At 43.6% G+C, this 24,595-nt stretch overlaps 1 protein-coding gene across 1 annotated transcript in view; it reads left to right on the top strand.

Moving 5' to 3' along the window:
• Window positions 1-10,648: 10,648 nt before the first annotated feature.
• Window positions 10,649-24,595, top strand: part of LOC107107165 (plexin-A2-like) — a 552,061-nt gene continuing 538,114 nt past the window's right edge. The window contains exons 1-2 of the mRNA XM_015407422.1: window positions 10,649-11,836; window positions 15,008-15,190. Coding sequence (XP_015262908.1) covers window positions 10,649-11,836; window positions 15,008-15,190 — 1,371 coding nt within the window. The remainder of the gene's footprint in view (window positions 11,837-15,007; window positions 15,191-24,595) is intronic.

The raw sequence follows: 24,595 nt of genomic DNA, 5'->3' as shown, positions 1-24,595 counted from the left end.
TCTGGTGGAATGAGCCCCCAGAGGAGATCAGGGCCCTGCGGGACCTCGTGCAGTTCAGCAGAGCCTGTAAGATGGAGCTCTTCCACCAGGCCTTCGAGTAGGAGCCGCCACTGCCACTACCTCCACCGCTCCAGCACAATCGGGGAGGGTGGGGTATAAATACAATTAATCAGGGGTCATTTCGTAGAAAAAGAGCTAGGGGAACTCATTAGCATAACTCATTAGCATATGCCACACCCCCTGACATCAGGGGCCCGGCGGTGGACCTGCAAGTCCAGCGCGATTCTGTAAGCCGCCCTGAGCCTGTTCGCGGGGAGGGTGGGGTATAAATACAATTAATTAATTAAATAAATAAATAAGGCAGATTGCATATAGTGTGTTGGTACAATCAACAAAACAGGATACTCAATAACCAATAAATTAGAAGTCTGGAACTGCCAGAAAGAACTGAAACATAGCCAGATGTCATTTCGGGGGGGGGAACGTGGGGGAACGCAGTTCCCCCGGGTGAGGTGCAGGGGGCGGTGCACATGACGAAGCCCCGCCCCCTGCTTCCGGCCGCCCCGCTTCCAGCCCTCATTCAGCCAGGAGGAGGAAGGAGAAGCCCCGCCCCCTGCACCTCACCCGGGGGAACTTCATCCCCCGCGTTCCCCCCCGAAATGACCTCTGCAATTAATTAAATAAATAAATAAGGCAGATTGCATAAGGTGTGTTGGTACAATCAACAAAACAGGACATTCAATAACCAATAAATTAGAAGTCTGGAACTGCCAGAAAGAACTGAAACATAGCATAAGTATTAACATGACACATTAAGCAGTACAACGATTACATAATAGGAACATACTACAATAAGCTATACACAGCAGCCCCAGTCATTTATCAAGATAAGTCTGTGAATTATTTTGTACAGCATAATCCTGTTACCTGTGCAGAAAAGCAGTTTTGCACAGTTTGTTTCCAGAAGAGTGGGAGCTTTCCTGACCTCCTTGGGCAGCCCATTCCACAAGACAGGAGCCACGAGGGAGAAAGCACATTTATTGATTCTGCCCACTTCTGCCCACTTGCAGAAGACCCTGCTGAGATGAGTGAAGTTATTGTGGTGGGGAATAGGGAGAGAAGCAGTCCCATAAGAGTGGCCAATGCAATGAAAAGCTTTGTATGGGAGTAATATGCTGTGGAATGGGAGTAATACGCATGCTCCATCTAGCTCCTGCTAATAACCAAACCATGGCATTCTGGACCACTTGGAATTTCTGAATTGATTTTAAGGGAAGACCCATGTACAGTTCATTACAGTATTCTAGTCTCACTGTTACTGTGAGGGAGCACTGCTCCACAGCAAACTGATAGTTGGTAGATACCCTTTTTTGCAGCTGTATTAACTTGCTTCTCTAGTAACAAAGCTGGATCTAGTATGACCCCAAGGCTTTTGACTGAGTCAGCAAGGGTAAGCTGAACTCCATCAAAAGTGGGGAGAACAACGTCCTTCAAAGCCTCCCAACCAGCATTATCTTTGTCTTTTCAGGGTTTAGATTATTTATCTATTACATTTATATGCTGCCTCTTGCCACCAGGTTTCAAGGGGGCTAACAACAGCTAAAACTTTAACAAACATCAACAACAGTTAAAAAGTTAATACGTCCTGGTTTAAAACGTAATACAAATAAAACTAAAAAGCAGCCCATATAAACAAACCCAACTAACTAAAAGCCAAGCAGAAGAGCTCTGTTTTGCAGGCCCTACAGGACTTGGATAAGTCCAGAGAACCCGTGTATCATCTGACAGCTGGTTCCACCAGGACAGAGTTTAAAAACATAGGGGATAGAATTACAGCCTGAGGAACCCCACAGGATAGATCCACACCAATGATAACTGGTTTTCAATAGTGACCCTTTGAGTCTGATCCATGAGGAATGATTTGAACCAGTTCAACGTGCATCCCCTGATGTCTACTTCTGCCTCCAGGTGCCTCAGCATGATGACATGATGTATTGTATCAAAGGCTGCAGATAAATCCAATAAAAGCAACAGAGAGGTTTGGCCTTTATAGTCAGGTGAAGGTCATCAACTAAAGCTAGCAGCGCTATCTTTGCCCTATAGCCTGGCCCGAAGCCAAACTGAAAAGGGTCTAGAGCAGATGAGTTATCCAAGATACTTGGAGTTGGTTCATACCTTTATAAGCAACAAAAAATTGTCCTCAGATCCAAGAAATCTGTGACCTATTGACAAGACTTTTCTCCGTAGTATGCTAGTTTTTTTGTCTCCTTGGATAAAGGAGCATTCACTCATGTGGTCCTACAACTCTAATGTGAAGATTAACATCTCAGTAAGGTATGATGACTGGAAGAAGAATCCCATCTCTGCCTTTTAAAGAGAGGATTTAATTACATAGATCTTCCCCCTTTCTATCAACTTTATTTGTCCCCAAAGTATATGAAAACAAAGATCTTCACTGCCCCTTCCTTAATAAATCCCATTTACTTGCAGCATCCATGAAGCTGAGTTCTCTCTTACTTAGCTCATTTTGCATCAGAAATGCTGAGTCATTAAACAGAATTATTACAGAAGGTGATCGTTATCTCAAAATACTAAATCTTAGGCTGTAACTTGTTGTATTGTACCCTCAGCCAGTTTGGTGTAGTGGTTAAGTGCGCGGACTCTAATCTGGGAGAACCGGGTTTGATTCCCCACTCCTCCACTTGCACCTGCTGATGTGACCTTGGGTCAGTCACAAGCTCTGGCACAGCTGTCCTTGAAAAAGAGCCGTTTGTGTCAGCCCCACCCACCTCACAGGGTGTCTGTTGTGGGAAGGGGAAGGGAGAGGAGTTTGTAAGCCGCTCTGAGACTCCAAGTGAAGGGCGGGGTATAAATCCAATCTCTTCTTCTTCTTCTTCTTCTTCTTCTTCTCTGCGCTGAGTTTAGCTTCAGGGGCAGCTCTAAGCTTCAGGTGTGAATTAAGTGGCTCCACATGGAGCAATCAGATTCCCCTTTTTCACATTTCCCCCCCTAGAGGTTCATCTCACTCAAGCTTTCTACAGAGCTTGATTTCTATAATAGGGGTGACAGCTGAAGCCTCACATTATCAAAAAAGAGCTGGCAACTCTGCAAGGAAAGGACAGAAAATGCTTTAAGTCTAGGGGGCATGTCTACCTAAGAGGGGAATATAAAGGTAAAGGTTTCCCTTGCTCAAAAGCTAGTCGAATCCAACTCTAGGGGGCAGTGCTCATCTCCGTTTCCAAGCCGAAGAGCCAGCGCTGTCCAAAGACGTTTCTGTGGTGTTGTGGCTGACATGACTAAATGCCGAGGCACACGAAACACTGTTACCTTCCCACCAAAGCGGTACCTATTTATCTACTTGCAGTTTCTTGCTTTTGAACTGCTTGGTTGGCAGGAGCTGGGGCCAGAGACAGGCGCTCACTCCGTCACGTGGCACTAGGGTCTTGAACTGCTGAACTACAAACCTTCTGGTCTGCAGCTCAGTGTCTTAACCTCTGAGCCACCACAGCCCCTAAGAGGGGAATATACAGGGTTACAAAATTCCAGTCTCAATGTAGATAAGAAAAAGTATTTTTTAAACTTTGTTAGTGCATGCTTGGCTTGGAATTCTTAAGTAGCAAGAAGAAGAAAAAACATATCTCAGCCATAAGTGGAATGACTTTCCTGCATCATGAAGCAACGGATACTGGTGGGTTTTTGTGTGTGTGTGTGTATGTATTTGCTGTCAGGTTGCTTCGGATTTATGGTGACCATATGAATTAATGACCTCTGTTTTATACACTTAGAATTAAGAAGCATGATAGAATTACAATATCATGACACTAGGAGTAATGCCCGTTGTGGGAAGAAATACGACAAGATCTAGAAGGAAGCTCCAGATGAGTGTCCCGACTGTGGCTGGTGGGGCGGCAGAGGGAAGCGGAAAATGGAGGGAGGCAAGCCGTGTTTCTTTCCTTCTGCTTAGCTATAAGGCAGGGCTGTCTCAAGTCATTTTGCTGCCCCAAGTGGGTAAAATGGGAGGACAACCTCATGGTAACAGATATGGTTCTCTCCACCTCTGACTTATTTTTTGAGGGGGAGGGGGGTGTTATGCAGTGGCAGCTAAGGTAGAAAAGCACCTCCTCCTGTGCCATGTTTTCTGGGTTCCAAGGGACAGGAAAGTGGTACCATAGCCGAATACATGGTTGCCAACTCTGGGTTGGGATTTGAGGGGTAGAGCTGTAAACCTGTAGATTTGAGGGGTACAGCCTGGGGAGGGCAGGTTTTGGGTTGGGGAGGGACCTGCTGCAGGGTATAATGCTATAGACCATAGAATCTACTGCCCAAAGCAGCCATTGTCTCCAAGAGAACTGATCTGGGTCATCTGGACATCAGTTTTAATAGCTGAAGCCGTGACTGCTACATCACATTGACTGTCATACAGGGGCCATCTCAGCAGGATATAAGTACACAGAGTCCACCATTTTCTCCAGGGGAACTGATCTCTGCCATCTGGAAAGCAGTTGTAATTCTGAGTGATCTTCAGCCCTCACCTGGAGATTTGCAACCATGTTCTCCCAGAATGAATTCCACACTCTTAAGCACTGCACCAAACAGCTTGTTAGTGGAGAAGACACTTTTAGATTTTTTTTAATGCCAGTCGCTCACAAAGTAGAGGTTTTGCTCGCAAGGCTCCACAACTTAGAGGGAGCACTGCTCCACAGCAAACTGATTTATGCAGCAGCCAAATTGCTCGCTCACAATTTTAAGGCCAGTAGTTCGCAAAGTAGAATGTTTGCTCACAAGTCTCCAGAAGTTAGAGGCAGCATCGGTGAAGAGCCAAACTTTCCTCCTCGACAGGATCTAGGCTTGCAGTACAAAAGCAGCAGATGTCCACGCCCACCAGGGAACTGGAAACTGACGCTCTGGCCCTTGTCTCTATGGTTTTCAGAACCATAGAGACTTGGAGGACTTAAATCCTAGAGCGTCCTTGTCTCTATGGTTTTAAGAACCTAGAGCGTCACTTTCCAGCACCATTTTTCCCCCGGGGCCGGATTTTTTGAAAGCGGGGAGGGGGTCTTGAAATCGGGGGTTCCCCCATCCCCAGCGGTGGCTTGGCAAGCCTAAAATAAACAAACAAATAGACATACAAATACTACACAAAAAACATAGATGGGGGGTGATAAATCCCACTTAATATACAAGTAAAAAGCCTCTTAATTTCCCACTATATAGATCTAGTTCCATTATCCCTCATTGGGCTATGTATATGTTCTTTTCTATTAATTCTGCATTTCATTATTATTATAATACTCCAGTTTTAGTTAACACTCTCTGTAATCTAGTACAAATAGCATTTGTTCTATTTTTCACTCTTTAACATTATTATTATACCAATTATAAAACTGTTTCCAAGTATTTTGGAATGTATAATTTGTAAGTCCTTTCAACAATAAAGTTAATTTATCACTTTCCGCTGTTTCCAGTGCAATCTTAAACAGAGTTACACCTTGGTCAAGCCCATGGATTTAGGGCAAAACTGCACATTACATGTGACATGGGTTGGGTTGAGGTTCCTTCAACATGACTGAGTCCATGCACCGGGGCCTTGATTCTCTATAGGAGCACAGCATGAGGAAGAGGGGCTTCAGCCTTTTCTTCATGATGTCTTCCCCAGACCAAAGGAGACTAAACCTTGCTCTGGGGCTCTGTCTGCAACATGGGTTAAATATCCCCCCATTGCTGTTCTTGTTTGGGAAAATGATGACGGAGGGAAGGCTGAAGCAATGCCTCCCCCTGTGTCATGCTCCTGAACTTAATTGGGCCTCAGAGCACTTCTGTCTGCAAAATAAAAAGGGGGGGGTAGTAGGGTCAGGAGAACATAATCTGGCTCATGCTACAGGTAAGAGGAAATCTGGCCCTTCAGAAAGCTGTAATTTTACTTAGCATTTTACTGTATGTATACCAGTTTCTTGGAACAAGCAAAAGGAGAGTATCCTCAACTTCATGCCATGATTGTGTAGTTCAAGTAGGGAAAATATGCTTGAGCAGATCAGAGATGACATTCATCGTTGGGTTCTTAAGAATCATGTTTCCTCTCTCTTGCAAATTTAAGGCTCTTCCCGTAAGAAAAGTCACTTTGTCTTAACATTGATAAAAACATATCTCTTTTTTCCCACTCCCCACATTCCTTACCACTAGCTGCTCACTTCGAGAAAATATGGATGTCATTATGGAAGGAGACACTGGAACTGTGTTTTATTCTTGTGTGCTCTGTTCACGGATTTGGTGTGATTTTCTGTTGGGTTAAGTTCTCACCTGTAAAATGCAGCTGAGGTGCTTACAGAAAGATAACTTTCTATAAATTACAGAGAAAACTGGGAACAGGAATGGACTGCTTGTGCCCAAAGCAAGAATTACACAATCTGGGGACTCTAGTTTATACAATGGCAATAATCACTGAACAAAAACTTCTAATCCCTGATGCTCTCTAACCATACTGTTCCACATAGCTGGAAGTTATTTATATTGCATTAAAAAGCAGCTCTCAGGAATATGAGATCATATTGGAACTGGCATCTGGATAATAAGCTTTTTGGAGCAATTTTATTAACGTATGTTCACAGGATTAAGTTAAAAGAAATTCTGATTCTCGCTTAGCGACAATTTGTCCTGTAAATAGTGTTGTGTAGTAGCTGCATTCTGGAGTGTTTCAGGTAAGTGGCAAGCTCTGAGGTGGAAAAGAGATTATGAAACATAAAGCATTTCATCCTTTTTCTTCCTCAACCGGCTTGAAGACCAGGAGAGGATGGTCATTTCAGAGAGAATGACAATACTTTTTTAAAAGGGCTTTTAATAACTCCTAATTGTGCTTGACATTTGATTGTGTAAATGAAAGAGAGGAATAGGAGAAAAGATCTTTAAAAGGTCCTGCTCCAGTGCTTTGCCATTGTCCTTGTTTATATCATTCTGTTTAGCACTAGTCCTTCTGAGGATTCTATAAAGCATTGGCGCCACACGCCTGTACCATAGAACCATTACAACCAGCAGTAGTTGCCAAAAAAATTAAAAAAATAAAAATAAAAATCCCAGTTGAACTTTTGCAACGTGCTGAATTCCAGCCAGGCAGAATCAGCTCTTCATTCTTTCAAGAAACATGCAGGGGTGTGCATAGGAGGAGGTGTGTTCTCTCCATCACCACCAGGGTCCCAAAAAGGTTGCACAGGGAGGAGGACTCTTAGGGGTGGCAAAATGTGCTGAACTGGTACTGAGGCCATGTATTCGTACATGGCAAACGTTACAGTTATTTAATTTCAAGGAATTCCGAGGATTGTAATTTTATCAGAGGCTACAGTTCTTTAATAGAATTAAAGTTACCAAGCAAAGTACAGATGTTCCATTTTTATCAATTAACTACCTGGATTTGGGGGAGTTCTAGGGCTTTTCCAGTGCTGGAGGGCCTCACTAGGCTTCCGTGTATTAGAATTTTACTGTGAGGTACTGTGTGGTGCCATGAAGGGTTGTCACCTTCCAGGTGGAGATCTACTGGGATTACAACTGATCTCCGGGAAACAGAGATCAGCTTACCTGGAGAAAATGACTGCTTTAGAAGAGGGCTCTATGGCATTGTACCCCATGGAAGTCCCTCCCCTGGCCAAACCCTACCTTGTTAGGCTGCAGCCCCCAAATCACCAGGTATTTCCGAACCTGGTGCTGACAACCCTAGTACCATGACATAATTACAGTATGTAACTGAGGCTTTGTTAGGAGCATGTATGGTGTATTCTGTATTCCGAAAGAATGTAAGTTGTTATATGATAGAAATGTTATAGTATTCTTTTTTTTCTCTAAGTGAAGCAACCTATATTTGTGTATTATAATGTTGAATTCTGTATTCCTTTTGAAAAAGAATAAAAATTGTTTGGGGGAAAAAAAGCCTTTGAAACAAAGATGGAGTAATTTATTCTGTTAAATCCTGAATCTCTTCCACGTTGGCTTCAAATTCCACCTGCAATAGAATTCAGCATCAAATCTGCTTAAGATCAATTCTCTGCTAGAGTGCCTATGCAGCTGTAGGGATAATGGCTTCTTTTTGGCAGTGTGTCATGTGTAATGATTGTTGCAAGAAATACTTGACTAATGCTGTATTAGAGTTTTCTACAGCACACGTGTAAAGTGAGAAGTAAACTTTTCATCCAGATTACCAGACACCAGTTCACAGCTATTTAAAGATGTGTGCATTGTGTACATGTACATGTATTACTTCCTGACTATGTGTGTTTGCTGCAGGAAGTCCAGTGTAACATGTAGCATGTTGCCACAAATAAGTATTGTGAGTACCACTATACCAAATCAGAGGACTTAACTGTGGTACCTAGTTGTTCAGCAACACCGGAGTGAAAACTGTAGCAATTGAAGACCTTGTGGCAATAACGCTTTCCCAATCCAGTGAGTGCTTTCGTAGTAAAGAATAAGAGCAGCTGCTGAACTCGACCCCTTTGCAATGATTGTTCTTTCAGACAGGTACTCTGTGCAGCTGATGGCCAGCGTACAAATAAGGGGGGGGGGCTGCAAGCCAATGTTGAAAGGAATGTACAGCTGCTGCCTGCCAAACCCAATCAAAGGCTGCTCTGCTGTTACAGCAAAGAGCAGGGGTTGATCCAGTCTTAGTCAGGGTGAGCCTCTGATAGCAGAACAGAGAGGTGGAGGTGGAGATTCAACAAGCTTCAGTGCAGTGTGTGATGCAATATGTTATGTAACTGACAGAAACCCAGAAATAATTCTTTACAAAAGGGGTAAATGGCATCAGAAGAAAGGGCTTCATTCTTACTGGAGGCAGGGAGCAGGGAGAGCCTCCACTCTCTTTTTCCAAGGGAAACCGAGCATTGCTCAGTTGGTTCATCCCCATTTCCTGTCTTTTCATTTGATTTTCCTGACTCAAATGTTCTTCAGCCTAATGTTTCTGAGAAATGTAAGTCTGGCATGCCACTGAATTTGAGAAACATTAAAGATTCATGGAAGAGAGATTAGGGAAGTACCTTAAGAGCCTCAAAATGCTAACTGGTAGAGATGGCTCATCTCTTGGATGATACCGATATTTTCTTGAGTGCAGCCCTGCAGATAGTGCATCAGTCTTTTCTGTCTCCTCTGGTACAGTAGCAGTGTTCTATTCTTGATCTGGATGGCTTTTGTATCTGATCTGAGGACTGAATGGAAGAAGACTGGCTACCAGACGGCCATAGTACAACTGCTTGGGCTCAGCCACAGCAGCTGCAAAGGTGGGGCACACCGAAGGGGGACAAATGTCAGTAGTTGTGTAGGCATGAGCAAGTGGGAAGAGTAAAGTTTGCATGCTTGGGTCTAATTTAAGTTGCTTGGCTTTGATATCCAAAAAGATGTGCTCAAATGTATCTCTTATTTCTTTGTGATGTTCATGTGCATTTCATAGCCAGATATGTGCAGACTGGAGGTTAGTCTTTTATGTAATCAGGATGTTAAATAATATCTTGTCCAAATCTCCTTAATCAGTATAGTTCTCCCTGCACTGCTCCTCTTGTACAATAAATAGAAAACTGGTAAAATGCCAGGGCCATGTCTCCTCTTCTCTCTACTTGCTACTCCATGTGAAAACAGCAATACAAAGGCCACATGGTACCTTGCAAAGTAGGCATTCCTCATCAACACCATTTCATACCACATGCAAACCAAGGTGGCCAGATTGTACAAGTAAACTGTACTGTATCAGATGTGCCGAAGTAGGTTGTTGTTAATGAAATCTCATGATACAATAGTTGAGCAATCTAAGCAGGTCTCCTCAGAAGTTTCATTTTAGTCAATAAGGTTTTTACTCCCAGAAAAGATTATTGCAGCCACAGTTTTTATAATACTGTAGAACTCTTTGCCTTCAGTCTGAGGTCAAGATTCTACATTGTGGCTGCACATCTGTGAGTGACGGATACATATATGACCTGCCACTTGATACAGATTGTATAAGTTCGTACAGCGCTGGCACACAACCCACTCTCTATGGACTCGTCAATTACAGAAGGTGCAGACACTGCCTAAGGCACCAAGTTGCCGCTGAATGGGAGGCGTGCAGAAACAGGAGGTGCTGCTGACATGTGAGCTCTCTCTGCTGAGATTTTTCTCTTTAATTAAATTGTAACCCCTATGGATTTCATGGGCAGGAAACCCCTCTTACTCACCTGTCAATGCAACACCTTGCAAATAAGCCCCTCTAGCCAAGGTTGTTAGATCTGATGACTGGGTAGGTGAACTGTCTGCAAAACACTTGTCTTTTGGCTGAGATTGATTATTCCCTCCTGCAGCCGAATGAACTCATGACTCAGAGCATATTATGAGCAGTTAAACTGTGTAACAATTAATGCACAGAGGCGGAACAGAGTGCTAAAGCCTTCACTGTTTACCCAAATGGGAACTGTGCTTATTCTTCATGGGCATAGAGATGTCCTTATTTTATCTCAAGGAGTCTTTAATGAAAAAAGCCTGCTTGAATTGTATCTACAGGATGCTTCTGGTCTAATCTTTTCTCCTGTGCATGTGTTTTTATTTTTGTAGAACCATGTGAGACACACCGCTGCAGCAAGAGACACACACACAGGGAGTTCTGAGGGTCACATTCTGTTGCCTCTTCACTCCCCCCTGCAGGATGGAACAGAGAAAGATCTGGCCTCAGATATGGGACTCCGATGGCTGGTCAGTGGCCTTGGTGTTTCTTTTCTTGGTTTCCTTTTCAAGAAATGCTGCAAGCACTTCCATTTACAATACTTTTCATTCTGAGAACCGTGACTGGACTTTCAATCACTTGACTGTCCATCGGGCCACCGGAGCAGTCTATGTGGGAGCCATCAATCGGGTTTACAAGCTTTCTGGAAACTTGACCATCTTGGTAGCTCACAAGACAGGACCAGAGGAAGACAACAAGTCTTGCTACCCACCACTCATAGTGCAACCCTGCAGTGAGATTCTGACTCTCACCAACAATGTCAACAAGCTGCTGATCATTGACTACTCTGAAAATAGGTTGTTAGCCTGTGGAAGCCTCTACCAGGGAGTATGCAAACTTCTGCGACTGGATGATCTTTTCATCCTGGTGGAACCGTCTCACAAAAAAGAGCACTATCTTTCCAGCGTTAACCAGACTGGCACTATGTATGGAGTTATAGTTCGTTCTGAGGGCGAGGATGGGAAGCTATTCATTGGTACTGCAGTGGATGGCAAGCAGGATTACTTTCCCACTCTCTCCAGCCGCAAGCTGCCACGTGACCCAGAATCATCTGCTATGTTGGATTATGAGCTCCACAGTGACTTTGTTTCATCTCTCATCAAAATCCCCTCGGACACACTGGCCCTGGTCTCACACTTTGATATCTTCTACATCTATGGATTTGCTAGTGGCAATTTTGTCTATTTTCTGACTGTCCAACCAGAGACACCCGAGGGAGTGTCTATCAACTCAGCCAGTGATCTCTTCTACACATCTCGAATTGTGCGTCTCTGCAAGGATGACCCCAAGTTCCACTCTTATGTATCTCTGCCTTTTGGCTGTGTCAAGGGTGATGTGGAATATCGACTCCTACAGGCTGCCTTCCTTTCTAAGCCAGGGGAGGTGCTGGCCAGGTCTCTCAATATCACTGGCCAGGATGATGTCCTTTTTGCCATCTTCTCCAAAGGGCAGAAACAGTATCACCAGCCCCCTGATGACTCAGCTCTTTGCATCTTCCCCATCCGTGCAATCAATGCCCAAATTAAGGACCGCCTGCAGTCTTGCTACCAGGGGGAAGGCAACCTGGAACTCAACTGGCTACTGGGGAAAGATGTTCAGTGTACCAAGGCGGTAAGAATGTTCATAGTACTATTTTAGTTAACATTCCTTGAGAGGAAAGTATGGGGAACATAAGCATTCTATGATCCAAGAACTTGTTTCTTGGCTTTGTGGATACCACTTGATGGTTATTTTTAAACAAGCCGGTTGAAGTAATAACTCAGTTATTGGCTCACCCTGCTGTAAAATAAAAGCACCAGTGCTGATCTGTCAACATCAGCAGGTTATCTGGAAGGCATTGTCTGGAAAACAGTTTTCACTTATAAATGCTATTGTGTAAAGTGTCGTTGTTTCCTCCTTTGTTCCCTGTGTGTCAGAATGAGGAGCCTAATTGATTCATGTATCATGATGGAAAGGTGAATTCTTTAATGAACAATCATTCTGTTATTATGGTAATAGAAGCCAGTAATATGAAGCATTTGAATTGAAGGGTTCCGTTTCTGCCCAGTCTGATGCCAAACATGGAAAAAATGCCAGCAGGAAGGCTTCAATCCAAATGAGCCTCAGAGATTAATGACAATTAGAGTCCTCCTCTTTGTTCTTGATTGATGTAGCTGTCCCATTTGAGTAGTTACAGAAGAACCGAGAAACCTCTTTTTTCATGTCAAAGGAGGCAATCATAGGCAGTAAGTCTGTTCAGGAGTAAATCCCATGTTATTCAGTGGGGCATAGTCCCAGAAAAGCTACCTCAGGATTGTTGCCAAAATCAAGGTTATCTGTACTAAACAAATTTGTGGTGACCAATTTAAGGATCTCAGGATTGCTGCCAAAATCAAGGTTATCTGTAGCTTCAGAGGAAATAAACAAATTTGTGGTGACCAATTTAAGGTGCTTTATAAATGCAGCCGGTGGAAACTGGGGTTTTCAGTAGCGAGACCACGAGGTTCTTTTGCTTGTCTGCAATTAGGCAGGAATCCTGCTTGGGTCCAGTCAGCATAAATACCATTCATTTGCTCTTCAAGGCTTTCCATTTACAAAAGTGCTCTAAGTGCTTGCGGAGGAAGGACAGCATCATTTATTCTCTCTTGCTGACTAAGGAAGGCAGGAGGAAGTGATTAGTTTTTTGGGGGGGGGATGTTTGCATTTGTGTGAGTGTGTGTGCCACAGACAAGGAAGGCAGCCGAGGGCTGGCGACAGGTTCATAGGCCAAAACCGTTAAAACGGCAAGTGGAACCCATACAAGCAGGTCCGGGATTCCAGACACGGAGGACGATGTCCATGAGCTGGGAGGTTACAAAATATTGAAGAGTGTTATTCAGCTGGCTCCTCCAGCCCATCACTCGTTCCAGACGTGAGATCCTCACGCCACAGTTCGAACACGGGTGGACGACCAAACTCTGCCCTATGTCATAGAAGGTCATTTCTCATTGTGGCAACCGCAGCCTGAAGGATCTCCGAAATGGCTGCACTATGGGCGAGGAAGGAGTTTGCATCCTCCAGAATGACTCCGTCTCACTCGGCCTTCCACATCTCCCAAAGCTGGTGGAAGCAGATACCTTCTAACCTTTAGGGAAGCTAAATCCAGATATGTTTTTGTCTACTTAATCAAAAGCAAAGATCAAGTTTTTGATGACTTCAAAACTTGCACGGCATCTGTGAAAAATAAGTTTGGAAAAGTTCCAGAAGTGTTCCCTACAGATAATGGAACAGAATACAGTAGCAGTGAGTTCCAAAGATTACGGAACAAGAAGAATTGAACATAAGAAGTGTTCCCTACAGATAATGGAACAGAATACAGTAGCAGTGAGTTCCAAGGATTATGGAACAAGAAGAATTAAAAATAAAACCACAGTGCCTTATTCCTTGACAGGACGGCTGTATTTCAGCAGTCAGACGCGTTGCTCGAGGCATATGGGACTCCCAATTAAGACAAAAAGTCCCCCAGGGACACACTGGCCTATTGGATCAAACAGTGTATTTCCAAAGTTGACGAGGGGCAGAAAGTCATGTTCCCTGAGGCCAACAGCAACGTAGCAGTCTTTTCCACACGAGACACTGCAGAAGATATTTGCTGAGAGATGACCTGGAAGTCTTTTCCCCCACATGTGGGAGACTCTATAGGATAGACCAAGCAGCCTCGACAGAGGCGGCGTTGGCCAGAAGGGTCTTACAGCAGGCACTGGAGACGTAAAAATAAATAATTACTAAGTAAAACAACAACAATGCGTTAAAACCATGACGTGGAATTAGTCACCCACCCCGGACCAACTTTCTGCAGTTCCTTGAATAACTCTAAGTTTGCACCATGCACTTAACTACAGGATTTCAAAGTAGAGGCTTCAGCCAAACAAGACAGGATGGCAAAGATGGGGTCCACACAATTGCTGACCTGCCCTGGTTTTGTGCAGACATTCCACAGCAGCAAGAATGAAGTCTCCCTTTGGCAGAGGATAAGCAGAGTAAATTGACTGGATTTCTGACCATTACTTGGTACTAAGTGCTTTTGGTATTAAGGTGCTCTATCAGCTGATAGTGGAGTTGCCACATTGTTTTAAAATATCTGATTTGTTTGTTTGCCATCTTTGTAAAGGTAGTTTTTAAAACACCAGGGATGAGAACTCTGCATAGGTTTAAATGAATCAGCATAAACACATGAATGGGCATTTTTAAGAAAAGAGAAACGGTGAGGGCTTTTCCCTGAAATTCTCTGCACCAGGCCATCCCTCTCTCAGCTAGATCTTCTTTGAGCTGGATATAGGATTGTTCTCCTAACAGACTGAATCATACAAAAGAAAACAAGAGCAGTTGGCAGTGGTGTGTGATTTTAAGGATCGGGTGGACAAACCCAAGTGTATGATTATATCCAAGGAGTGAGATGCAAGATTTTCCTGTTAGTGTGGAAATACCAAGGGTCCTCTTGTAACACAGCTGTTCAAGTCACAACTCTTTTACAAGGACCATGAGTAAAACTGGTATGTTGATGGGTATGCATTGTCAAATTGACGTGTAAAATATGATGCAAGAATGATACAGTGAACTGAGTCTCCATGGTTTGTTTCAAAGTGATTCCAAAACAAAACAAATACAGAAAAAAAATATAGTTGCTGCCGGCCTAAAATTTCAAAATGCTACTTTATGTTGAAATGATCAAAATGTTTATATGTCAACCAGACATTGCCTAGGAGAGTTAAAAAACATACTCCTTCACTCTGTACTCACCTATATGTTTTTCCCCCCTTACAGCCAGTCCCAATAGATGATAACTTCTGTGGGTTGGACATTAACCAGCCACTTGGAGGCTCCGTACCAGTAGAGGGAGTGACTCTTTACACTTCCAGCAGAGATCGGATGACTTCTGTCACTTCCTATGTCTACAATGACTACAGTGTGGTGTTTGTGGGGACCAAGAGTGGCAAGTTGAAAAAGGTAAGTCTGCAGTTTGGGCTCCAGAGAGCCTGAGGCCACATCTTTTCTTTGTTCCATGTGTTGGTAGTCCACAAGGGTGCTGACAACTTCTGATAGTTGTGGAGATCTATTTACTGTTTAAATACTCATGTTAAAAAAGTGTTCACATTAAAAAAAAAGCGTTAATAATGCAATTTTAAAAAATAATAGAGTACTCCTCAAAACAATTGTGCAGGTAAGTTAAACGTGTCTACTGTTGATAGTTGTATAAATTCAAATCCATGTTGAATAGGTGCAGAAGTGAGGTAGTATTAAAAGATGGGGATGTGCAGGAATTGTTTCAAAGCAGAGGAATACTCCTGGGGTGATGCTACTCAATGTAGCTGAGTCTACATTATCCACTTTTTTAATACTCTGGTTTATCTTCAGATCATATAAATCTTTTGCCTATTACATTATCCATTTATCCACCGCTTTCTTCCACCGTGGGATCAATCTGCTGTTTGTTTGTCTGTCATCTGAAGTTGCATATCTGATTGTTTTCTACATACACTTCAAATTTGATCAAAGGCTTTGCTTTTGTTTCTGTGTTGCTTAGAAAATATGCAAGTCTTCCAGAAAGACTTGCACTTGCTATTTGGAAGAAATATCATTCTTAATGTAGTTATGTATTGAATGGCTGAGAAGCAAGTGGCTGGTGTTCAAGAAGTGGCTTTGACTAGAGTTTAAATAGACTTTTATTCATTGGTTGTTGATCTATATTAAAACCAGAAGGGAACATACAGACATAAAGATGTGGATGATGGTTTTCTATTCACATTTCTCTTATTCTCAAGTGAAAAGGAGACATTTATGATAGTCTTATAATAATTCCTAGCAACATAACAATTGTGGGTTGAGGTTTTTTCCCTTCAGCAAAGTACTGGAGGAATAACTTTTCTTGGTAAAGTGTTCAGGAATGGCAAGATAATCTTTCAAAAGACTGCTAAGGATTTAAATGCACACTTTTTGTAATTGAAAAACTTGTTTACAGCTCATGAAATATGTCTGAAAATTCTGAGGCGAAATGTTGTCTACGGTTTATTTGTAGTTTTTTAAAAAAAATCATCCGCCCTTGAAACTTTCCTTGAGAGTGTACCACTGGAATGAAAGAATAAATAAATTGCTAAGGATTTAAATGCACACTTTTTGTGATTGAAAAACTTGTTTATAGCTCATGAAATATATCTGAAAATTCTGAGGCAAAATGTTGTCTACCATTTATTTGTATTTTTTTTAAAAAAATCATCTGCCCTTGAAACTTTCCTTGAGACTGTACCACTGGAATGAAAGAATAAATAAATATGGATACTTAAGAATAAGATAATTCCACACCTGATAGGATTAGAGATTCCAGCCTTCAGGTGGGACCTGGGGATCCCTCAGAATTACTGCTCATCTCCAGACTACAGAGATCAGTTCCCCTGGAGAAAATGGATACTTTGGAGGAGAGACTCTATGGCACTGTATCCCATTGAGGTCCCTGTCCTCCCCCACCTCCATCCCCAAATCTCGAAGAGTTTCCCAACCTCGACCTGGCAACCCTACCCCCCCTTTCCCTCCTGATGGCTGGGGGACCTGGCAACTCCAGTAGGATGATAGTGAATGATTACCTTCTGGCAAGTGCATGATGTCACATATTCAGGTTTTTGCTTGATGTTTGTGATAGCCACATGTGACAGATTGCAAAGAAAAGCTGGTTTTTGAAATGCTGCTTGTGTCAGAGAGTCAGGGAGTTCAAGAGTTAATCATCCCTGGAGAGAAAAGCTTATGTGATTGGTTGCTCTTCTTACTGGCCAGCATCAGCTGAGAGAGGAAACAAAACAGCTGATCTGGAAGGAAAAGAGTCAGTCACCTTTTGAGACACTTTTGGTCTTGGTCTGAAATCTAATGTCTGGATTAGTAGCCAAAGGATTTGGCTTCTGAAGGAAGAGACTTTAGGAGTCAGTGATTTCTGTCAGGGAATTGTCAGAAAAGTACTTCTATAGAGAGAATAATATATTAAATATATTAGAACTACTCTGAGGGAGAATTTAGATTCTCAGTCAAGAAAGCTACAAACAGCTTTATACTTACAACAAATACTGGAGAAGGATTTGGCAGGGGGTCTGGGTAGTTAGAGAGAACTCCCATACAAGTCAAATAGTAAAAGGAGTTATTGCTTCTTAGGGACAAGGAGAATAACTTCCTGCCAGAGAAAGGGGTTGAGAACCCTGGTCTGTGGTAAAAGGGAAGAGCTTAGACACCTCAAGAGTTGCTGGAAAGCTATAATATCTAAAGGGAAAACCTAGAACTCTGAAGGGACAAACCTAGAATCATTAAGACAAAGCTCTTCTCTAAGAAACTGTATTCAAAATTCTGTGTAACAGCTAAAATATATAATAAGCAAAAAACCTCTTGCTGAAAAGAATTTGAATCTCAGAAATTAAGCTTCAACAACACTCTCCTTTATGTTCAAAAACCTCAATTCTATATACATTAGAAAGTTTTATCTCAGCAAGCTCTATAACTTGAATCCTTGTATTTATATATTCCCTGCCTGTTTAATAAAATCTTTATTTTGTTTTTGAAAGTTAATCTGCCTCAAGTGCCATTTCACAATGGTTTATAAAACAGGACAGCTCCTACATTTTTTTCAAGTTCCTGTACTGGGTCCAAAGCCTAAACAAATATCTGTGACAGGGCGGGACAATTTAAGCTTATCAAACAAAGAAGAAATACACACTACTAGAGGGGAACTCAGTTACAGAGGGGGACTAAAATATTTTTGGTGGGAAAATTCTGCCTGGGTGTTAGGAAAGAGACAGGGGTCTGTCATACCACGTTACTAGAGATTAGCAGAGTTAGATTGCACCACATCATCCATATTACCTGCCTGCCTTGACACAGCCATAGTAAAGCCAGGCTACAAGTTGGATCCTAGTTCTCTGAAGTTGTGGGAAATAGCTTGGAAAAAATAAAGAGGTGCTAAATGGGCTCAGAATACTACCAGAGCAGGAGGAAGGGCCCCAACCTTCCGTCCCATCAAACCATTTTCCCATGTGGAAACAGCACTGGAGGGAAGTTATTTCCCTGTTTTTGCTGCTCCATGCGCACAGAATATTCCATGGGGAGCAGCAAAAACAGGGAAATAACTCCCCCAGCACCATTTCCACCTTAGAACATGACTTGGAGGGCAAGGCAGAAACCCCCCCCCCCATGGTGGCATTCTGAGCCCACTTGGGCTCTCCTTTATTTTTTCCCCAAGCCATTCCCCCAGCTCAAAATCTGAATCTATAATTTGGCCCTTATATGTTAGAATGCAGGTATTTGTGAGTTTGGACATTGCTGTTCATTCAATGAATACAAGAGTCACCAGAAAGCAGTTATGTTCAAAGATCTTTGAGTCAGGAGTCATGTGCTGGGTGGGCCCATTTTATTGTGGGAATGCCTACCTGTACCTTCTCTACCAGCCAAAAATAACCCAACACAGTGTGCAAATGTTTTGAGTTCTCTAGAACTCTACAAAAGGATGTGGGTGGATCCTTCATGCACTACTGATTTTATAGCACTTTTTGACTGGGTGAAATTGGTCTGCTGATTTCAGAGAGTGAAGGGTATGCTAAGGATCAGGTTGTACCACTGGCATTCTGGGACCCCATTTCAGGCAGGTATTTGACTTTTTAAAAATAAAAGGGAAGGCATCTATACTTTTTAAAAACACTGAATAAATGTTTAACAGTCTCTGTGTTTTTAAAACTTGTAGCACTACTGTAACTGGGGTCTGTATGTGTATGTCCACATCATTATCACAGCCGAACAGTATTCTCTACAGCGGTCTGGGAGGGATGGGAGAAAGGAGTCTCCATGATAGCTATGTGAACCAGATAATTGGGGCTGCATTCTGCTGGAGAAAGGGACAACCTGCTGCTCTTGAGCTTGGTCTTCTGAGGATAGTTGTACTTCTGGTCAGAAAGGGGTAAGCACAGATCCACAAGAGGCTTACCACTCAAAGTATGTAACTGAGACTAGTGATCCCAAACATGGTGCTCGTGAATGCCATGATGCCTGTCAGTAGGTTTCCTGATGCAAGTTTGCTTCTCTCTCAGAGCAAATAGCCAGTCCTGGTTTTCTACCAACTTTGTTGGAGCAGGAGAGCTAGTTTGGTGTAGTGGTTAAGTGCGTGGACTCTAATCGGGGAGAACCGGGTTTGATTCCCCACTCCTCCACTTGCACCTGGCTGGATGACCTTGGGCAAGTCATAGTTCTGATAAGAGCTGTTCTTGAAAAACAGCAGTTTCTGTCAGAGCTCTCTCAGCCTCACCTACCTCACAGGGTGTCTGTTGTGGGGAGGGGAAGGGAAAGGAGTTTGTAAGCTGCTCTGAAACACCTTTGGGTAGTGAAGGGCGGGGTATAAATCCAATCTCTTCTCTTCTTGTTGTTGTTCTTCAGAAGAACCAAGAAACCATCACTTTTGTGTCTGCAGGAAACACCCATTTAGAAATAGCTGCCTCCATTATAGGAGGCTGCCTGAAGTAGATCTTCTGAACATTTTGTGATTGGCCCCAGCCTCTGTTGCAGCCATTTTGTGGTGATGCCAGATCCTCATTCTCAGAACACCTCAAAAGCCAAGAGGCTCAACAAGATTGTAGAATCCTGATCTAAATACACCCTTAGTGGCTTGGTTTTACATGAGATAGAATACGACACAGCATGGAAACGCGATAAGTTGCAAAGTCTTCAGTCTTACAATATTATCACTCTTCAGAATTAATCAAGATGGGTAGCCGTGTTAGTCGGCTTGTAGCAGTACAAAAGAGCAAGAGTCCAGGAGCACCTTAAAAACTAACAAAATTTGTGGCAGGGCATGAGCTTTTGTAAGCCACTGGTCTCTTCTTCAGATACAAAATTTTGCCACAAATTTCGTTAGTCTTTAAGGTGCTCCTGGACTCATGCTCTTTTCCAGAATTAATGTGTTGTACTCTCTACAGCTCCTAAGGGTTGCCAGGTCGTATTTTCCCCCCAGTGGGGGGATTTGGGGGGGCAGGAAGGGCTGTCCCCAATACGATGATGTCATATGGTGTGCTGTTATTGTGTCAGGGATGCTGCACCATGTGCACATGCCCCCCCACTTCCTCCAACCATTTAAAGGGAACCATTTAAAGGGAACCTGCCCTGTGAGCCATGAGATTGCCACTTGCAGGGCAAGAGCAAGCGGCTCCTGCTCTTTTGAAGCTCATGCTTACCCTGCCAGTTGCGATCTCGCCACTTGTAGGACAGGCACGGGCAGCCCCTGCTTTTGTACATTTGACAAGCCTTTATTGGCATACGTATACACATACAGCCCCTGCTTTAAAAGAGCAGGTGCTGCTCATGCCTGCCCTCCAAGCCCTGAGCCACGGACAACTTTTGGGTGCGTGGCTCCACCTCTTCCAAACAGCATCTCTTTGAAAGCTGTTGGGAAGAGGTGGGGGGGTGCAGGCACACAAGGCCACCCTTTTCCCACCCGCTTCAAGATTTATAGGAGCTGCTGGAGGGCTGGTTGTTCTTGGGGGGCGGGGCTTCCCCCACCGGCCAGTTGGCTGGGTGCGCGAAGGAGCCTCCCCCCAAAATTGGGAAAACCCCTTGGGACCGGGGGATCTGGCAACCCTATCCTCTCTATTCATGACTATGCACTGAAGTTTCCCAAAGCCTGATGACCCTCAACAGCACTCTGCTTTATTTCATTGAAAGTCCTGTTACAGGCAATGCACCCACTGGCAGTTCTTAATGAGGAATGAATGGGTTAATTAGCACTGGCAGCCTTTTGGGCAGTCATAGCCTGGAGTAAGTTTTCCTTTTCTTTACTGTTCTCTTGTCTCTCACCTTCCACCCTTCTTATGGATCTGTGTGTGGTTGATGGAGTGCATTAGATAACATTCCTTCCTGTTTGCCTCACAAAGCGGGGCTGCTTGCTTGAGGCAAAGAAATACCCCACATTCCTTTGCTTCTAAAGGAAGCCCTTGTTTTGTGAAAAACATGATTAAACTGACTTTTCCCTACCATATAGTTACTGTAAAACACATTTCTAAAACGAATCACAGTGTGGTATGCAAACACATTCATCCATCCATTTCATGTGAATGATACCAGAACTTAACAGTTTTGACATGCCATGGGCATAGTTGTATTTGCCAGAATAAATGCAGCCTCGCAGCCCAGTTCTCATAATGCCATAATGCTCAAGACACTTGCAGCACTCTGTTTCCTGTCATCACAGCCATTAAATGCATACATACATACGTAATGTAGTGTATATATGTATACACTTCTACATACACACACATAGAAACATATAACAAAATATGCCCTGTCTTAATCACTAAAATGCTTATCTATATGAAAAGGCCCTGTATCAGCTCTGCAAGATGTTAATACTTGGCCATTGGCAGACCCTAAGAGAAAGGGCATTGTTGAACTGGAGACCAGCTGTGGAGGACTTGGGTGTACCCTTGTTTCTGGATAAAAGCAGTGACTACAAACCTTGGTCAAGAATATTCTGTATTGGCAGGGCTATTTTTGGGCAGGAACGCACAGGAACAAAGTTCCGGCTGGCTTCAGAGTTGGCCACGCCCACTACAGCCAAAACCTCTGCATGCATGGCGGCTACAGAGGGAAGGCCTGGAGGGCCGCCCCCCCCCCCGGCGACTCCGAGGCAGACTGGCCGGGGGGGGCCCTGGAAGGATCAGGGAGGCATTTAAATGCCTCCCCGGGTCTGTCCAAGGGCCGGCTTTCCCAGGGTCCCCGCAGCCGCAAGGTGCCTGGACAATCCAAGGGAAGGCCGTTTAAACTGCCTTCCCTTCAAGGGGGGGCTTGCCTGGGTGCCCCGCAGCTGTGGGGTGCCCAGGCAAGCCAAGGGACGCCATGGGGTGTGACCTAACATGCTAATGAGTTTCTGCTTTTGGGTGTGGCCTATTATGCTAATGAGTTCCTGCTGGGCTTTTTCTACAAAAAAAGCCCTGTGTATTGGGTTTTCATTTCATGAATTTGAGCCAAATCTGCTGAGCACTTAATCATTACAATACTACTTTCAGTGAATCTCTGTGTTCAGCATGTGCATAGTATGTTCCTTCTCAATTGCTGCATTGGCATACTTCTCAAAAAGTTATTATCAATACAGAACATTTATCATAATATGCTAGTCACTGTATTATAAGTATTACAAAAATATTACAAAAGACTTATCAAACATCTGTTTTAAAAATAAAGTCTTAGCAGAGTGAAGGAAAGCCTGCAGGCTTACTGTATGGGAGAGCAGTCCTGGTGATGTGAACCTTTAGGAAGGCTCTTGTCTGTCATCAAGACGAATCATGCAGGAACTGCAGTCAGAACTAGAAGACTCCACCCCACCCTTGCTCTGGAAGCACTGCTGGCAGAAGAGGCAGAGTCTGCCCCCCCCCCCTCATTGCAGTTTTTGAGGATGGTTCCTCCCTCTGGTTCCGCTTTCACACAGCAGCTCCTTCCAGGCTGTAGTGATGCACTAGTAGACTAGTAGGGTGTATGTTGTGGGGGAGGGTGTTACCACATTTACAGCATCATCCTAAACAGAATTACACCCTTCTAAGCCTGTTGACTTTGGGGGGACTTAAAAGGGTGTTACTATGCTTAGGATGGCACTGCAAGTGACTGAGGAGAGCCTCGCTTTAAAGCTGCTTAAAGCAAACCATTTGTGCCTGCATGCTGGCTATTTAATATGCTGAGCAGAATTGTGTCCCATTAATTATGCAGGATTACTAAAGGAATGCTCTTTCCAGGTTGGTTTAATCCCCGATGGCATTTATTTAGTGAAGGCCTTTTAAATGGTTGGGCTTCTGATGCTGAGTGGATCTATATAGTTGGTCTGTTTCACGACATTAAGTGAATAGTATAAAGAAAATAAATGAGCTTCTGAGTTTACCCTTCTTATATTTAAGAGGTTGGCAAACATTTGTTGGGATATTAGATTGAAATATCTGGTGAGTTTATCCAAGGCATATAGTGAAACCAGCCTTTCATGATCTTTGTAAGATGTCTTTATTTGATAGTATTCTGCATCACAAATGGGTATGGAGTCAGTACTAAGGACTAGGAAGTATCTTATTTATCTGTTTAGTAGAGAATAGATATGTTGCCTATTCAGAGACCTGCTTGCAGAGGCTCACAAAACAAAAACAATACAATAAAAGTATAAAAACAATAACGATAACATTATCAAAGTTAAAACAAGTGATAAAAATGTTTAGCAGCCTACATCGATAAAACAGGCATCAGGCTAGAGTAGGTTTCCAGGCTCCAGGTGGTACCTGCAGATTCCCCAGAATTATACCTCATCTCCAGACTAAAGAGATCAGTTCCCCTGGAGAAAATGGCTGCTTTGGAGGGTGGACTCTGTGGCATTATATCCCACTGAGGTTCTTGTCCTTACCAGGCTCCATCCCCAGATCTCCAGGAGTTCCCCAGCCTGGAATTGGCAACCCCAGGCTAGAGGCAGGCCATAAAGACAGCTAGAATGATGGAACCCTTTTGTTAGAAGTCTGAGTAAAAGGAAATATTTTAGCCTGGCACCTCAAAGAGAGTAAGGCAGCCACCAGGCGAGCCTCAAGGGGGGAGGGCATTTCAAAGGCATCCCCACTGAAAAAGCCCCATCTCTAATTGGTCATCTCTCCAGGCAGAGGCACAGAGAGCAGGACCTAGAAGGAAGCTATCACCTGGCCGGCTGGACAGTATTGCAGAACCTGGCTATCCTTTCCATATTGAATTTAACTTTATCTGCACTCCTGTTTATTCTGGAAGAATTTGCTAGATTTTGAAAAAAATCGCAGGATCCTCACAAGTCATAGTATCTGGGGTTCCTTGCCATAGGAGAAAATATGCAGCATTTGAGAATGCAGTATATTATATGCTCTAGGAGAGAGAACAGTGAAGACTTGGAATTCACCAGCTGTGGAAGGACTAGTTGGGGAGATTTGTTAAAGACCCCTTGAAAATCAAACAACACAGTCTATCCATTAATTGCTAAAACCCACTAATTACCCAAATTCCTGAAGTCCCAAGCACAGCTTTCTAAGTGGGCTTGGCTGCGAATATCTTATTACAGCACTTTGTGTTTTGATTGATTTGCTTAATTGACTATGCTCAGGGGTCGTTTCGTAGAAAAAGAGCTAGGGGAACTCATTAGCATAACTCATTAGCATATGCCACACCCCCTGACATCACCGGAAGTGTGTCATAAGGCCACACCCCCAGACATCACCGGAAGTGTGTCATAAGGCCACACACCCCGCCCCCAACGGTCCCGGCCGCCGCGCGCCGGCCTTGCAACTCCACTGCCAAGCCCCATGAGGGGCCAGGCGGTGGACCTGCAAGGCCGGCGGGAGTGCAAGGAAGCCC

Source organism: Gekko japonicus, unplaced genomic scaffold (assembly GCF_001447785.1).
Source record: "Gekko japonicus isolate JY-2015 unplaced genomic scaffold, Gekko_japonicus_V1.1 scaffold322, whole genome shotgun sequence".
Classification (NCBI taxonomy): domain Eukaryota; kingdom Metazoa; phylum Chordata; class Lepidosauria; order Squamata; family Gekkonidae; genus Gekko; species Gekko japonicus.
Note: the sequence above shows the minus strand (reverse complement) of the source record. Positions and strands in the feature narration are given on the sequence as shown.